This window comes from Rhinolophus hipposideros (assembly GCF_964194185.1).
Source record: "Rhinolophus hipposideros genome assembly, chromosome: 1".
NCBI classification, from domain to species: Eukaryota; Metazoa; Chordata; class Mammalia; order Chiroptera; family Rhinolophidae; genus Rhinolophus; species Rhinolophus hipposideros.
The window spans coordinates 78,334,098-78,351,752 of NC_138047.1; the positions used below are offsets into that span (position 1 = coordinate 78,334,098).

Genomic DNA, 17,655 nt, shown 5'->3' on the forward strand with positions numbered 1-17,655 from the left:
ATACACACATACACATTCACAACCTTTTTCTATAAACATACTTCTTTTTTCCTTATGGGAAAGATTAAGACTCACATGAATTTGAAATTAATATCCTATTTAATGAGACATATTTACATTTATTTCTAATATTATTACAATTTAGTTCTTATAAAGATTTATTTTTTAAATTTCCAGCGTGTTTTAGTTAAATTTAAATAACCATTTTTTAAACATTTGGCACAGAAGAAATACATAAATAAAATTACTTTTATGTCTGAAATGAGACTTTCACTCAGTTAAAGTATATTAAGCAAATTATCAGCAATTAAAAACAATGCTAAACTTTCCAAAGCATGTGCTTTACAGAAAACAGAAATCTCTGACGAAGATGAGGCACTGAATTCATGTTTCAATCCATTCCCTCAGGTTAACCCACAGTAAGATAGACAACATATAAAAAGAGACGACCAAAAATACTCAGAAAGATAAGCATCCTGCCGACACAGTAAGGAACAAAAACGGTTACCAGGTAAAAGCAGGACAACCATATGAGTTAGTGTACATCCTGGAATATTTCTGAGACTCCTAATCAAGACAAAAAGCAGTCAACAGAAATCAATCCTGAGATAACCCTTGCAAAGAAGAATTTTAAAGTACTTAATATGAATATGCTCAAGAACTTTCAGGAAAATACAGTCACAATGCATTAATATGTGGAAATCTCAGTCAAGGAATAGAAACTATACAACTATCAAAAAAAGAAAAACATGAGGGGGTATGTGAAATGAAAAATCAGATAGGTTTAATCAGAACTTGGATACAGCAGGAAAAAAATTAGGAATGTAGAAGACAGATCAATAAAAAGTATCTAGTCTAAGAACAGTAAGAAAGAAAAACTGAAAAGACATGAAGAGAATTTCACTGACCTGTGAGAAAATAAAAACTGGTCTAAAATATTTGTATTATGAGTCTCAGAATGAAGGCAAGAGAAAATAAGATGAAGAAAAATGTGAAAAAGTAATGGCAAACAATTCAGCAAATGTTAAGAAAACATGAACTAATGGATCCACAAAGTTCAGTATACCTAAGGAGGATAAATATAAAGGAAAGGACAACTTGGCATATCACAAAAACATTTCTGAAATCCAAGAATAAGAAGAAAGTCTTTAAAAACAATCTGAGAAGGCCAACACATTATTAGGTAACAATACATTGACAGTTGACTTCTCATCAGAAGCAATGGAGGCCAAAAGAAAATGGAACATCTTTACAAAAATTCCCGTAACTCAAAATTCTGTATTCAGTGAAACTATACTTTCAAAACAAAGGCAGAAAAAGATAATTTCATACTGATGAAAATTGGGAGAATTCATCACTAGCAGATATGCACTACAAAAAATGTTAAACTCTTCAAGTTGAGGTAAATGAACCCAGGTGAAACTACAGATCTTCAGGAAATAATGAAATGTATGAGCATGAAAATGGCAACTATAAAAGAATGTGTGTGTGTGTGTGTGTGTGTGTGTGTGTGTGTGTGTTATTTCTCCTCTTAATTTCATTAAAAGACACTTGATTGTTTAAGATAATCTGAAACAAAAGCACAAAGAATGGATGGAGTTTCTGGGAGCAACTGGATCTCTCATGCAACCACCGGTAGAAATCCAAAATAGTATAGACACTTCGGTAAATAGTTGGACAGTTTCTTATGGTGTTAAGCATATAGTTATCATTTGACCCAGTAACCTGACTCTTAGCTATTAAACCAAGAGCAATAAAAACATGTTCACACAAAGACTTGTATTTGAATGTTCATAGCAGCAGCTTTGTTCACACTAGCCCAAATTTGGAAACCCAAACTTCCATCAACAGATGGATGAATAAGTTGATGTATCTAAACATTAAAACACTATTCAGCAATAAAATGGAAGAAAATACATAATATACATGAATCTCTAAAGCATTACGGAAGAGAAAAAAGTCATATACGGAAGACTACATGTCTTTGGCAATGTACAAATGACCGTATGTTTTATTATGAGGCTACAGTAATTAAAATAACGTGACACTGGCATTGGAATAGATCAATGACACCAAACAGAATCCAGAAACAGACTATTTGTATATATTATATATTTGTATATATATTATATATTTGTATAAAAATATATTATTTATATATATATAAGTTGTATTATACTTATATATATACTTATATACTTATGTATATAATATATATATACACTTATATTATATAAGTATAATATGTTATTTATACTTATATCCAGCAAAGATATCCTTTAGATATAAAGGAGGAATAAAGACATTTCCAGACAAACAGAAGCTGAGGGAATTTTCTAATACACGACCTGAACTACAAGAAATATTAAAGGAGGCTATTCGACCACCATCAACAGGGATAATTTGTGGCAACATAAAAAGGGGGAGAGTAAAGGCCTGAACCGGAATATGGGAATGGAGAAAGTAAGCGTGCTGAAGAAAGTGGAATACTCTAAACATCAAACTTTCTTTTACATAAATTTAAGGATAACCATTCAGAAAAAAATCCAGAATTGAAATGTATACTGTAATAAAAGAAGAAACAGAGGGAAACAACATAGAATACCACCACACAGAAATAATAGACAACAACAAAAAGGCAAAGAAACAATGGAGACACAGCCTTATCAGAAAACTAAAGATAGAATGACAGGAAATCCTCATGTATCAATAATCACCCTAAATGTAAATGGACTGAACTCACCAATAAAAAGGCACAGAGTAGCAGATTGGATCAAAAAACTAAACCCAACCATCTGCTGTCTCCAAGAGACACATCTAGCTACAAGGACAAGCATAGACTCAAAGTGAAAGGGTGGAAATTGACACTCCAAGCAAATGGTACCCAGAGAAAATCAGGTGTAGCCATAATGATATCAGATAAAAGAGACTTCAGGGTGAAAAAGATAACAAGAGACAAAGATGGACATTTCATAATGGTAAAGGGGACTATACAACAAGAAGACATAACAGTCATCAATATTTATGCCCCCAATCAGGGAGCACCGAAATATACCAAGCAACTACTAACAGAACTAAAGGGAGCAATTGACCAAAACACAATTATACTAGGGGACTTAAATACATCATTGATAGCTATGGATATATCATCCAAACAGAAAATAAATAACGAAATAGCAGCCCTAAATGACACATTAGATGAAATGGACATAACTGACATATATAAAGTACTTCATCCTAAAACATCACACTATACATTCTTTTCTAGTGTGCATGGAACATTCTCAAGGATAGACCATACATTGGGACATAAAATCAGCCTCAGCAAATTTAAGAAGATTGAAATCATACCAAGTATATTCTCTGATCACAAGGCTTTGAAATAGGGTATCAACTGCGAAAAGAAAGCAGGAAAAAACATAAAGGAGATTATGTTAATCTACATGGAGATTAAACAACATACTTTTAAAGAATGACTGGGTCAAAGAAGAAATTAGAGGAGAGATCAAAAGATACATAGAAACAAATGACAATGAAAATACATCCTACCAAAATTTTTGGGATGTAGCGAAAGCAGTTTTAAGAGGAAAATTTATATCATTACAGGCCTATCTCAAGAAACAAGAAAAATCCCAAATAAATAACCTCATGTTACACCTTAAAGAACTATAAAAAGAAGAACACGTGAAACCCAAGGTCAGCAGAAGAAAGGAAATAACAAAAATCAGAGCAGAACTAAATGAAATACAGAACAAAAAGACAATAGAAAAAATTAATGTGACAAAGAGCTGGTTCTTTGAAAAGATTAACAAAATAGACAAACCCTTGGTTAGACTCACTAAGATAAGTAGAGAAAAGACACTAATTAACAAAATCAGAAATGAAAAAGGGGAAGTTATAACGGACACCACAGAAATACAAAGGATCATGCAAGAATACTTTGAAGGACTATATGACACCAAATTTAATAACCTGGAAGGAATGCACAAGTTCTTAGAAACATATAGCCTTCCAAGGTTGAACCATGAAGAACTGGAAAATCTAAACAGACCGATCACCAGTAACGAAATTGAATCAGGCATCCAAAACCTTCCCAAAAGCAAAAGTCCGGGACCAGATGGTTTCACTAGTGAATTCTACCAAACCTTTAAACAGGATTTAATACCAATCCTGATCAAACTCTTCCAAAAAATTGAAGAAGAGACAGTACTCTCTAACTCATTTTATGGGGCCAACATTACCCTGATACCAAAACCTGGTAAGGACAACACAAAAAAAGAAAACTACAGACCAATATCTCTGATGAATACTGATGCAAAAATCCTAAACAAAATTCTAGCAAATTGAATACAACAATGCATTAAAAAGATTATTCATCACAACCAAGTGGGATTCATCCCCGGGATACAAGGATGGTTCAACATCCGCAAATCCATCAATGTGATACATCACATAAACAAAATAAAGGACAAAAATCATCTGATTATATCAATTGATGCAGAAAAAGCATTTGACAAGATACAACATCCATTTATGATTAAAACACTGAATAAAATTGGTATAGAAGGAAAATACCTGAACATAATAAAGGCCATATATGACAAGCCCTCAGCTAATCTCATAATTAATGGTGAAAAACTGAAGCCCTTTGCTCTACGTTCAGGAACACGACAGGGCTGTCCCCTATCACCTCTGCTTTTCAACATAGTGCTGGAGGTCCTTGTCAGAGCAATCAGGCAAGAGAAAGAAATAAAAGGCATACAAATTGGTAATGAAGAAGTTAAATTATCACTCTTTGCAGATGACATGATGCTATATATAGAAAACCCTAAAGACTCCACCAAAAAGCTGTTAGAAACAATCAACGAATACAGTAAAGTTGCTGGCTACAAAATCAATGTACAAAAGTCCATTGCATTCCTATATACTAACATGAAATCTCAGAAAAAGAAATACAAAAAACAATTCCCTTTGCAATTGCACCAAAAAGAATAAAATACCTAGGAATAAACTTAACCAAGGATGTGAAGGATTTATATGCTGAAAACTATAAAACATTTTTGAAAGAAATTGAAGAAGACACAAAGAAATGGAAAGACACTCCGTGCTCATGGCTTGGAAGAATCAACATACTTAAAATGGCCATATTACCCAAAACAACATATAAATTTAATGCAATCCACATCAAAATCCCAATGGCATTTTTTAAAGAAATAGAACAAAAAAATCATCAGATTTGTTTGGAACCACAAAAGACCCCGAATAGCCAAAGCAATCTTAAGAAAAAAGAACAATACTGGAAGTATTGCACTTCCTGACTTTAGCTTGTACTACAGGGCTACAATAATCAAAACAGCATGGTATTGGCAGAAAAACAGACACATGGATCAATGGAATAGAATTGAGAACCCAGAAATAAAACCACATAAATATGGACAGAAAATTTTTGACAAAGAAGCTAAAAACATACAATGGAGGAAAGACAGCCTCTTCAATAAATGGTGCTGAGAGAATTGGATAGCCATGTGCAAAAGAATGAAACTGGACTGCTATCTGTCACCATGTACCAAAATTAATTCAAAATGATCAAAGACTTAAGCATAAGACCTGGCACAATAAACTGCATGGAAGAAAACATAGGTACTAAACTTATGGACCTTGGGTTCAAAGAGCATTTTATGAATTTGACTCCAAAGGCAATGGAAGTAAAAGCTAAAATAAACGAACGGGACTATATGAAACTTAAAAGCTTCTGCACAGCAAAAGAAACCATCGACAAAATAAAGAGGCAACCAACTGAATGGGAGAAGATTTTTGAAAACAGTGCTTACGATAAAGGGCTAATATCCAAAATATACAAGGAACTCATGAAGCTCAACAACAAAAAAACAAACCACCCAATTGAAATTGGGTAGAGGACCTGAAGAGACAGTTCTCCAAAGAGGACATACAAATGGCAAACAGACATGAAAAAATGCTCAACATCACTAATCATCAGAGAAATGCAAATAAAAACTACAATGAGATATCACCTAACCCCAGTCAGAATGGCTATCATCAACAAGACAAATAACAACAAGTGTTGGAGAGGCTGTGGAGAAAAAGGAACACTCATACACTGTTGGTGGGAATGCAGACTGGTGCAGCGGTTATGGAAGGCAGTGTGGAGGTTCCTCAAGAAATTACGATAGAATTACCATATGACCCAGCAATTCCTCTCCTGGGTATCTACCCAAAAAATTTGAAAACATTTATACATAAAGACACGCGTGCTCCAATGTTCACTGCAGCTTTGTTTACGGTGGCCAAGACATGGAAACAACCAAAATGTCCTTCGATAGATGAACAGATAAAGAAGTTGTGGTATATATACACAATGGAATACTATTTGGCGGTAAGAAAAGATGATATAGGAACACTTGTGACAACATGGATGGATCTTGAGAGTATAATGCTAAGCGAAATAAGTCAGACAGAAAAAGCAGAGAACCCTATGATTTCACTGATATGTGGTATATAAACCAAAAACAACAAAAGAACAAGATAAACAAATGAGAAACGAAAACTCTTAGACACAGACAATAGTTTAGTGGTTACCAGAGGGTAAGGCGGTGGGGGAGGGAGATGAGGGTAAAGGGGATCAAATATATGGTGATGGAAGGAGAACTGACTCTGGGTGGTGAACACTCAATGGGATTTATAGATGATGTAATACGGAATTGTACACCTGAAATCTATGTAATTTCACTAACAATTGTCAGTGCAATAAATTAAATAAATAAAAATTAAAAAAAATAGTGGGGAGAGAACACATCTTTCTGTTAAACGGTAATGGAAAAATTGTATACATGGAAAAAATAAAATAAATTCTACATGGATTAAAGACACAATTATTTTTTTTTAAAAAAGTATAAAAGAAAAAGGAAATAAAGAAAAACATCTTTCTGACAATGAGGTAAGATATCCTTAAATAAGAATCAAAATGCTAAAGTCATATAGAAAAATGACTGATAAAAAGGAATACATCAAAAATAAAAATATCTGTAAGCCAAAAGGCAACAGTTTTTCTACAGTTAGGGAGAAAATATTTGAAATTCAAATATTAAATATCCAAAATATCCAAGTAACTCCTATATATCAAAAGAATATGTCAACTCAAAAGAAAAATGGGAACAATAAGTATAGGCAATTCACAGAAAGGAAGGTACAAATAGCCAATAAATATATGAAAAAGATGTTCCATCCCAGCAGTGAGCAGAAAAATGCAAAATTAAAGCAAGATACCATTTTCATCTATCAGACTAGCAAAAAAATGAAATAATGCTCAGTAATAGTACGTCACTGACGCTTTAAAACGTGTAAATTAGATATTATTTATTTTCTTTATGTAAATTAGGAAATTGTGGCTCCACTAAGTTAAGTAAATTGCTCAAGGTCTGGAAGGGAATGGCATAAATATATTGGTTTTAAATATGGGGCAGCAGGTGTGTGTATGGGGGGGATATAATCAAATGTGATTAGGTGATTAGATCTCCTAACTGAATGCATAGCAAAATTGTTATCAATTATTCTAGATCCAAGATTAGAATATCCAACCAGCAAAGAAAGATAGGTAGATTAATGGAATATTTCTCAACTTGGAGGAACATACCAGAATCAGCCAGGGAGTTTTACCAAACTATATACATTCCCATCTCTAACTTCCCACCCACATTCCCAAATTGAGAACCACCTGCACTTCCACAAATAAAATCTAAAGAAAAAAAAAATTAAAATGACACTTTTACCTAGATTGTTTCCACCAAACCATAACATGAAGGGAAAGCATATAATCAGCTGAGGACTTTTTGTTATTTTTAAATAAAACCATAAATGTAATGCCATATCTCTTTGCATGCATTATTTAAAAGAAAACAAAAAAAGACACCAGGAAAAAGACTCATACTTGAAATTTTATCCAAAGAGGGTAAAAAAATAAATAAAAAAGGAGTTTCCATTCTATGGATTTTACCAAAGGAAGTGACGCAAATGTACAAAGCTTTCCTTCCGATACTTTGGGTGCTGATCTCCCAGAGCTAATCAAGTGCACACTGACCTCTAAACAAAATCTGTGGGAAGCAAGAACATATGTTTTTAATGACATTTTATAAACATTCACAAGAAACAACAGTTTCTTTACAGAACACTCACTATATTTTCTGCATCACAAATAGAGATTGCAGTTCAGTGAATTCTTTTAATAGTTTGTGCTTATTCAGAATCTCTAAAAGATTTTCGTGTTTCCCACCCTGTTCTACATATCTATGTTTCAGAATACACAGAGTAATTAACAGTATCCTTCACTGTAGTTGCCTTTCCTTCTCCATTCTCCTCTCCCACAAATTCTACTCTCATCAACACCTGTACTAAAATATATGTATTTTTCATGAAAAATAATGGAAATTAATACACTTCAAAATAAGTGATATCAAACAAGGTAATTCTACATAGAGGTCTATTTGTGTTGTATTCAAAAAGCCTCTCAGAAGAGACTGGGTAAACTTTTTCCAAAAATATACATGTTCATCACCATTTCGTGAGAAATTTTACATGACCAATAAAAGAAAACCGTCAGGATGTCTTGTACATAATAGAAATTCAAATTTCTTTCTAATCTTATTTTAATATGAAGCATATAACAAAGTGGCTAAAAGATCAGGCTTTGGGTCAGACAGACCTCCACTGAAGTTCCAGCTCCATCATTTAAAAGCTACAATAAATACCTAAAAATGTGCCAATGTCGCCAGGAAGCCATCTCATGATCCTTTAAATTGGGTTTCCTTCATCACTAACTCTGAAGAAAATCTAGGTCTTTCTACTTTAGAAGAAGACAAGCTGAAAATAATGATCTAAAAATATTTTCTTAGAACCAAAATTCAGAGATGGGAGAAAAACCCTTGGGAATATTTACTGATTAGAGGATCAACTTTAGAGAAGAAACTAAAGCTTCAAGAGGTTATATGACTTTTCCAAGATTACATTAAACAAACACAAGAAGATTTTAGCATTTAGGTCTCCCTCCTCTTCGCCACATCATAGAAATATGACTGACTGAGACCTAAAAGCTAACTGAAAGGGGTCATGGTTCAAAATAGAGGCAAAAGATACCCAGAAATTTATTTCTATTCTTAATTATAGTACATTTTACTTAATTTGTCCCTGTTCCTCAACTGCCTCCTCCCACACCCCAATCCTACACACCCAGACCTATTAAGACATAACTTAAGGAAATCAAAGGAATGAGGATCAAAACAGCCATCTTTTTACTGGGACCTCTAATCATAATTATTCCACTGAAGCCTAAATTATTTAAGAGCAAATGGCTAGTACTCCCCAAAAGCAACATGGTCCCAGGCAACAAATACATCCAACTACCCCAGTATTTTTCAGGGGGGCAGTGTGATGCAATGCTGAAGAGCTTGGTCTCTGGAGTCCAACTGGATTCCAATGGCTCTCTGCATAACTTTAGAGAAGTTACTAACTAACACCCCCCCACCAGTGCCTCGGTTTCCTGATTTGAAAGGGGGCAAAAAGGGAACACTAGCACAACTTTCTTGAGCTTGTATAAATATTAAACGGCTATTCCAAAGAACTATTCAGCATAGTTCCTTGGTATACAGTAATTCTCCCCGAAATGTTAGAGCTTTTAGGATGATAATGATGACATGCTAGTCCCTTTCTACACCAAACAGTACATGCACAAGAAAGCAAACTGAACTCCATTCTTTCTAGTTACAAAGGTTAACATGAATATTTTCCCTTAAGATTATTATGTATTCCCTATTTTTTCCCTTAAATGACAGCATTAAATTTTGTTTTAGGAAGTAGGGAAATCAAACACCATATTAAATTCTTTATTTTTTAAATAACTACAAGAACCCTAGCAGTGTTCACTTAGCAAATGAAAATTTAAGCCAAATAGATTGTTTCCACATGTATATTCCTGTCTTGCAAGACAACAGAGGCCCCATATCCATAGTTTCACTTTCTGCAGTTTCAGTTACCCTGGTCAACCACGGTCCAAAAATATTACAATGGAAAATTCCAGAAATAAACAATTCAGAAATGTAAATTGCTCGCTATGCTGAGTAGCGTGATAAAATGTCCTGCCATCTTAATCCATCCCATGAATCATCCCTTTGTCTATCACATCCAGGCTGTAGACGACCCCTGCCTGTTAGGCACTTAGTACCTGTCTCAGTTATCAGATTGATTGTCCTCAGTTATCAGATTGATAGCCCCAAAGTGTAAGAGTAGTGATGCCGGCAATTCGGATATACCAAAGAGTAGCAACAAAGTCCTTCCTTTAAGTGAAAAAGTAAACAGTCTCGATTTAATAAGAAAGAAAAAAAAATCGTATGCTGAGGTTGTTAAGATCTATGGTAAGAACGAATCTTTTATCCATGAAATTGTGAAGAAGGAAAAATAAATCCATGCTACTTTTGCTATTGCACCTCAAACTGCTCAAGTTACAGCCACAATGCATGATAAGTGTTTGGTTAAGATGGAAAAGGCATTAAATTTGTGGCTGGGAGACATGAGCAGAAAATGTATTCCAACGGATGGCAACATGTTACACCAGAAAGCGTTTGAGCCTACATGAAGACTTCAGCAAGGAATCTTCTGAATGAATGACTATATTCACATAACTTTTATTACAGAATATTGTTATAATTTTTCTATTCTATTATTAGTTATTGTTGTTAATCTCTTACTGTGCCTATAAATGAAAGTTTATCATAGGTATGTTTGTATAGGAACAAACAGTATTCATAGGGTTCAGTACTATCCATGGTTTCAGGCATTCAATGGGGATCTTGGAACATAAGATAAGAGGGACTACTATATAGGAAATACATATAAATTCTTATAATTTTAGGACAAATACAATGCTGGCTTGTGAAGAAGTCTCCACTGCCTCATTTAAAATAAATCCCTTATTATTTATGTAATTTATTCATCCCAGAATGTATCTATATCAGTATAGCTGTTCTGATTTCAATTTTTAATTTTTAAATCACTGCACAGATAATAGTTATTATAAGACAATAGACAATAGTTTTCATTCATTTAAAGACCAATCAAAAGAAATCTTTATTGCTCTAAAAGTTGAGGTAGCTTCTAAGCCTAACTTACCGTCTCACCTGACATAACATCCTTAGGCATCACGGGCAGTTCTGAAGAGGCTCTAATATCTGTTTGGTGACTATGTGAAGCTCTACATTACAGAAGGTGGTTAATTATTATAAAATCTTCTTTAAAAGCTCTGAACTTGGTTCTGTCATAACCAAGTGCGACTATTCCCCAAGGCATTCTCGAGTAACAACTGAGGTGTCCTAGGAGTCGTACTCACTCTTTCACATTACGGTCCTGTTTAGAGCATTAGGGTCTAGAACCTAATCACAGTGCATTAAATGGTCTTAGCACTCTCCAAGTTTTAATGAGCCAGCCAGTGTGACCAATTTTCTATCCGGGAGTACAAGACATTTGTTTCCAAATGTTACTTAGGCTTCCCCCCTCACACCCCTCCAGATTTTCACAGTGGTGATTCCAGTTTCAGAAGGCAAAACTTAAAGACTTAAACATAATGTGGTCCAGTTTCAGAAGGCAAAACTTAAAGACTTAAACATAATGTGGAAATTACAGAAATACAGCCAGCAACCAGTTTCTTTCTAATTGAACTATGTTCTCTGATGCAATTGCTAATTTTAGTTCAGTCACGTCAAAGTTAAAAACTATAAATATTTTAACAGGATATTATAGTCTACCAAAGCCTGTACATATGTTTATTTAGATCAAAGACATTATTTCATAACAAATAAAACAACCATAAAACTTCCTTGCCGAATCATAACTTAAATATGGCAAATATGTGTATACACATACACACACACACACACACACACACACACACACACACACACACACAGAAGAATATCCTGTCTATAAATTAAAACAGACTTCTTTGTTCTCAAAAAAGAAAAAAAATAGGTACTGACCATGTCAAAAAACAGCTATTTCTTAAGGTAGTGGAGCTCAGTAGGAGGGATTTATTTTTTAAATGTCTAAATGACAATAAAATTGTATAGGAAATAGTAAATTTCTTTACACGTTTCCATATTACACATGAAAACTACAAAATTAAAAAAAAATTTCCAGAGAGCTATCCTTTGGTACATGTTTTTAATCCTTCCTCCTGTTGATCTAACATGCCAAGAAGTACAGATAACATGTTTAAACTGCTATAAAATCACTTACTCCTTTATGATAGAAATTTAAATTTATGCACAGTAATTTAAAGTTACTGCATTAAGTATTTTTAAATTATTTAAGTAAAAGGAGACCCCCCCCATCCCCAACAAAAAGATATTCAGACATATATGGACTCAGAGAATCAATCTCCATGCATTTTCTGTAAAAAATTTTGGAAAAAGTACACCAGCCAACAATGAAAAAGGAAAACAAAGAGGACATGAAAGAATCTAAGAAAGTATAGACCTAATAACCAAGGAGGGCAATGAAAAGAAACCCAGAATGATGGTTATGCAGAGGGCTCAGAACAGCCTGCCCAAAACCGACCATTCAATATATGGGATGATAAACTAGGTGAATAATGTTCACATAAATACTATAAAGGCTATTTATTAGTTTTCAATTTTCAGATTCACAAGACAACACATGAAAAACAGTTATAGGTAAAGAACAGAACTTAAACATTGTAAATTTTGATGCAGTAGAACTAAGAGTGTAGCTGAGAGAAGCTGGGTGGTAAGGGACAGAGAAAGAGAGAAGTACAGAAACCTCAATGGCCAATTCTACCCTGGGCAGCCAACAGCTATTGTTTAAAATGAATGTAGCAACAACTATAACTCAAAGTGTAGTACTTAGAATTAGTAAGATAACAGAAGAAACATGGTTACAAAATTAATGCATAAGAATTTAATTCCTAATCAATGAAAGCAGAAATTTGAGTCAACAGAGGAAAGACATAAATTAAGAAACAGAGGTATAAGCACATTGTTTACAGAAGACAAGCAACCACTCAAAAGAACTAAAAAACTTATGGGGAAGAAGATATGAGAAGTACTCCTGGGGGTGAATAGTGGGAAGGAGAACTTTACTTTTCATTTTATATACCTCTTTTATACTTCTGAATTTTTATTTCCAAGTATATTATTTTTTTATAATAAAAAAAATACCATCCAAAATCCTGTGTTTGTAATTTTAGAAGGTAAATGTGGGTGGGAGACATAATAAAAATTTTTAAAGTTACTTGACCTAACATTAAATATAGTTGATTAATGTTCAAAAATACATAGTAGAAAATAGCACCAAACTTTTAGTATCTATTAGCTAATATTTATTCAATCACATGAAATCAAATTGTAATTTTTTCTTATTACAATAAAATCATATTGTTTATAAGAGGCATAATCATGAAGTTGGTTCCTTTATTTCTGAGGCCTCCTCACCCCTGCCAAGGTTCTATTTTAACATCATATAAAATAAGCCATGTGCTTACAATACTTAAGCTCCTCCTGAATTATAAGTTAGATACCTTCAAAATATGAATTGAATATTATGATACAACAGAAAGCTACTAAATATTGTAGTCAAATCATATGAACTGCTTTTTCTTAAATAAACTTAAAATTTTCTTTGCAAATTCAGGAAGTTTCAACCCCTGCAATTACTGAGCATCCCTCAAGTCTCAGCCCCTCCAACTCGCCTCTGTATCAGGTGCTACTGAAAACCAAGTAACACAGCATGCTAAGTAGTGAACCAAAAAAGGTAAGATAGGAATCATTTCTGTCTATTAAAATTTACTTAAGCAGCAAGAAACTGTCTGTTATCTGAAATAGCTGAGAGAACAGCTGGGTGATGTTTGAGAGATGCAATAAATAAAAATTAAAATGAGTTTAAGTTAAAAATAAAAGCCGCTACATAGGGTCACCTAAGTATTCTATGATTTACTATTTAACATATATATATACATACATACATACATATATATATATATATATATATATATATATATATACTACAATTTCTTCAGTCTTTCAACTTGTGCCTACATCTACTTTTTCCTTAGGCCACTGTAAAATAAGCGAGAAGACAGAATTCAGTAAAAATATGCTGAATATATTATAATAATGTGACGGTAACAGGAAAGAGAAATAAAAAGAAAACACAACTCTTAAAACTACAGAACTTATTCTACAAAATCTGGATATATAAGAGTAATTATGGTACTACCCAGTGTGAACAATATGCAAATATCGTTAAAGGAAATTTCTACCCTCTAACATACCTTACTCATTCTGGAAATTTACACAAAACACAATGTCAACATACCATTTTACAGCAAAATATGTCAATGAAACTCATCTCTTAATTCTACGATTTTAAAAATGTATGAAGAATTGTATTTTTCATAATGAACATAATACATACAGTTGCCTTTTAGTGGAATGAAAATCCTGTATTCCTTTAAAAATAATTTCTTGTTTTAATTATTCTAGTCTGATAATTTCATCTCAACCTAAATAAGCTTCAATATTTCTGCATGTCCTGTTTTCAATATTTCTGCATGTTTTTTTGTACAAGCACACACAAAAGGAATTTAGAAGATGACTAAATGCAGTCACCGTCACTGGGTACAAAGAGAAATAAAGTGAAAAAAGAGCTAAAATTTTTCATTTTAAGCTTTAGGCCACTCAAAAAGGAGTAAGATACTTTGCGTATGTAATCTGATTTCAATACCTCTAGCTACGAATACTATAAATGACTACAATCAAGTATGACTTGTACTGCAGATGGATAATGGACTTTATAATCTAATAGAAATGAGTTCAAATCATGGTTCTAATATTTACCAGGTGTGCAAACTTGGACACGTTATTTAAATCCTTTAGAGCAGCCTCTAAATGAATAATAATGATAATATGTACTAGACAGGTACCAGTGCCTGGCATATGCTAGAAAGTTTAAAATGTTAAATCCTATTTCCAACATTATTAAGCTAACAACTAGTTTATTCCGCCTGAAGACTAGTTTCATTCCGTCTCTCAGATCTCCAGTTTTAAGGGGCATCCCTTAGTAGTTTCATTACTTTAGCGTGCCACTTCAAAAATGATTTGTTTTGGCTGGCTATTGCACCATTTTATTATCAGTTCTCATTTGAGGAACAGTTAATATTAAACTGGAAATTTACTTACTTCTTATATATGCAGGTGTAAGAAATATGATAATAAAGAAACTCAGGGTAAAATAATGAAACAAGAAATATATATGATTTATGAACTTAAGACTCATATTTTAACTGTAGTTCCATGTTTTAGTTTTGACCCTAAGGTTACAAGTACTTCATCCTAACAGACTGCTTCCTTTCTCAATTATATGCAAGAATAACATAAAATCCCTCTTGCTGTTCCACGTGCAAGTAAAGGCTTTAAATGCACATAAATTAAGAGAGGTTAAACATAGTGTTAATGAGTTTCAGTCAATTCAGAAATGATACCGTTTCCAGCTGAGTTAAGAGTTAGAAGTAACCTGGATCTTGAATAAGGATGAAACTGAAAGGAAAAAGGCTAGAAAAATATGGGGGAAAACCTGGTTAACTAATAATAATAGTGGCCATACATTCAACACTTGCATGTAACAGCCAGACGCTTTAAGTAAATCATCTCTATTCTGTCAACAACCTCACAAGTAGGTGCAATTATCTACATTTATAGATGAGCAAACTGAAAAATCAGAAAGGTTAAATAATCTTTCCCAAGTCACCACGTAGAAAGCAATACAGCCAGAACTCAAATTGAACTCTGACTCCAAAGAAAGTCACCTCTTCATCACACCAGACAATTTCTGGAACTTAAATTTCAGGGATATCAAAATTTTGTCAGAGGGCACTTATCTTTCCCTTCATTTGTATAAGAGAACAAAAACTGGGTGTAGAAACAGTTTATGTTCTGGATGAACACTCCTTCCTTAGTTTTTTCCATTACTCAAATGAACAAAAGAGAGATTTACCGAATAAAAGGAAGGAAAAGAAGGAAGGAGGAGGGGGAAGGGAACTCATAGAACGTATTTTTTCAGTTTGAAGTATCATTTGTCTGTCTACATCCTTTTCTTTCTCTTGTTCCTCCTAGCAATATGACACAACTCAGACATAATCATACTGGAATGCCCTTTAAGTTCCATGGAGAGAAAATAAATAAAAAACAAAACATACATTTAACTGCCGAATATATATAGTATTTTACATTAGTCCCTTTTAAATTCTAAGAATTCCAATAACCCACTGATTTACTTCTATTTCTGGAAAGTTACAGACTTACCATGAAACTTTGAGGCTTCAGGATCATTCACACTGATAGCAATTAATTTCCAATCTGTTTCCCCCTGATCAATCAGAGCCAAAACTCCAAGGATCTTCACACGAATAACCTCTCCACGAGAAAGAACCTTTAAAGAGCAAAGACATTCAGCATTTGCAAGGCTTTGGAGAAGTTTACTCACATATCATAAAAAATCCATATAAAAGATGAAAAGCATTATAGACTGAAATTTAAAAAAGGTTTAATAATTTAAAATAGTGCAAAAACAGTTATAAAGCCTTTTATGATACCTCTTTTAAAATTAAGTATCTTGATAACTTTTTGGATGTTGAAGGTATTTATAGATCTTGAAATTTAATGTACTAGGCCTAGAAACTCACACTAAACAGAAAATAAACCCATGCATATCATTACGTAATACAAACCTGGCTTCTGCTGCTTGGGGATAAAAAGAGACCTGAGAGTCCTTTTAAATGGTGTCATAGCACCTTTTTGTGAAAACTCATTATTCAGTTACTAGTGAAAAGTAAATTTGTAACATATTACAATATAGAAGGTATTAAGATAAAAAATGACAATGAGAGAATTATTAATATGTTAAAGATATAGACAAAACAGGTTTCATAAAAGGTTTTAGGAAGATTTAAGAGAAACAGAAACAGCATGCTGTAAAAACTGATGGTCCATGTGCTAAAAAAAAGTTATTTCAGTGGTTCTTTGAAGTTGCCTATGCCAAGTTTATATGCATGCAGTCTTCCTATATCCTTTTATTTTTAAGGTTTGGTCATCCATAGAATTTCACTGCAAGTTGAAATTTGAACACATGCTTCAGAATACATTCCGTCATGATTCAAAGTGCAGCTTCACATTTGGAAAGCGAGATATGAAAAAGAAACTCACTTCTGTATCTAGAAATTATTTGAGACCAAAAAAACAGACTTAAACCATGAACATTTGCAAAATAAATCCAAAGTCTTAATATAAATCTGCAGGAAGTTGTAATCAGTTTACACAAGAGATTAGTAAGATTGTATAAATTGCACTGAATCTCACTTTTAGGAGAATGTGCACAATTATCTTAACTGGACTCTCACATGTTTAGGTTCAATTAAGTACTGAGCACCATATTAGACACTATGTATATACAATAAAAAGAAAGGATCCCTGTTCTCAAAGGTTTACAATCTTGTTAGGGACACTTAACATACCTCATGCCAGGAGATCCCTTATAAAACAAAAATGTTCAAATTCAAAGTTATCACATAATCACAATGAA

General features: G+C 33.2%; 1 protein-coding gene across 4 annotated transcripts in view; it reads right to left on the reverse strand.

Moving 5' to 3' along the window:
* PPA2 (inorganic pyrophosphatase 2) overlaps positions 1-17,655 on the reverse strand; it is a 90,854-nt gene that overhangs the window by 29,885 nt on the left and 43,314 nt on the right. For all 4 annotated transcript variants that reach the window (XR_013993137.1, XM_081045066.1, XM_081045067.1 and 1 more), the window contains one exon: positions 16,380-16,506. Coding sequence is in view for 3 of the 4 variants with exons in the window: in XM_081045066.1 (XP_080901192.1) it covers positions 16,380-16,506 (127 nt within the window). In the remaining variant the exon portion in view is untranslated. The remainder of the gene's footprint in view (positions 1-16,379; positions 16,507-17,655) is intronic.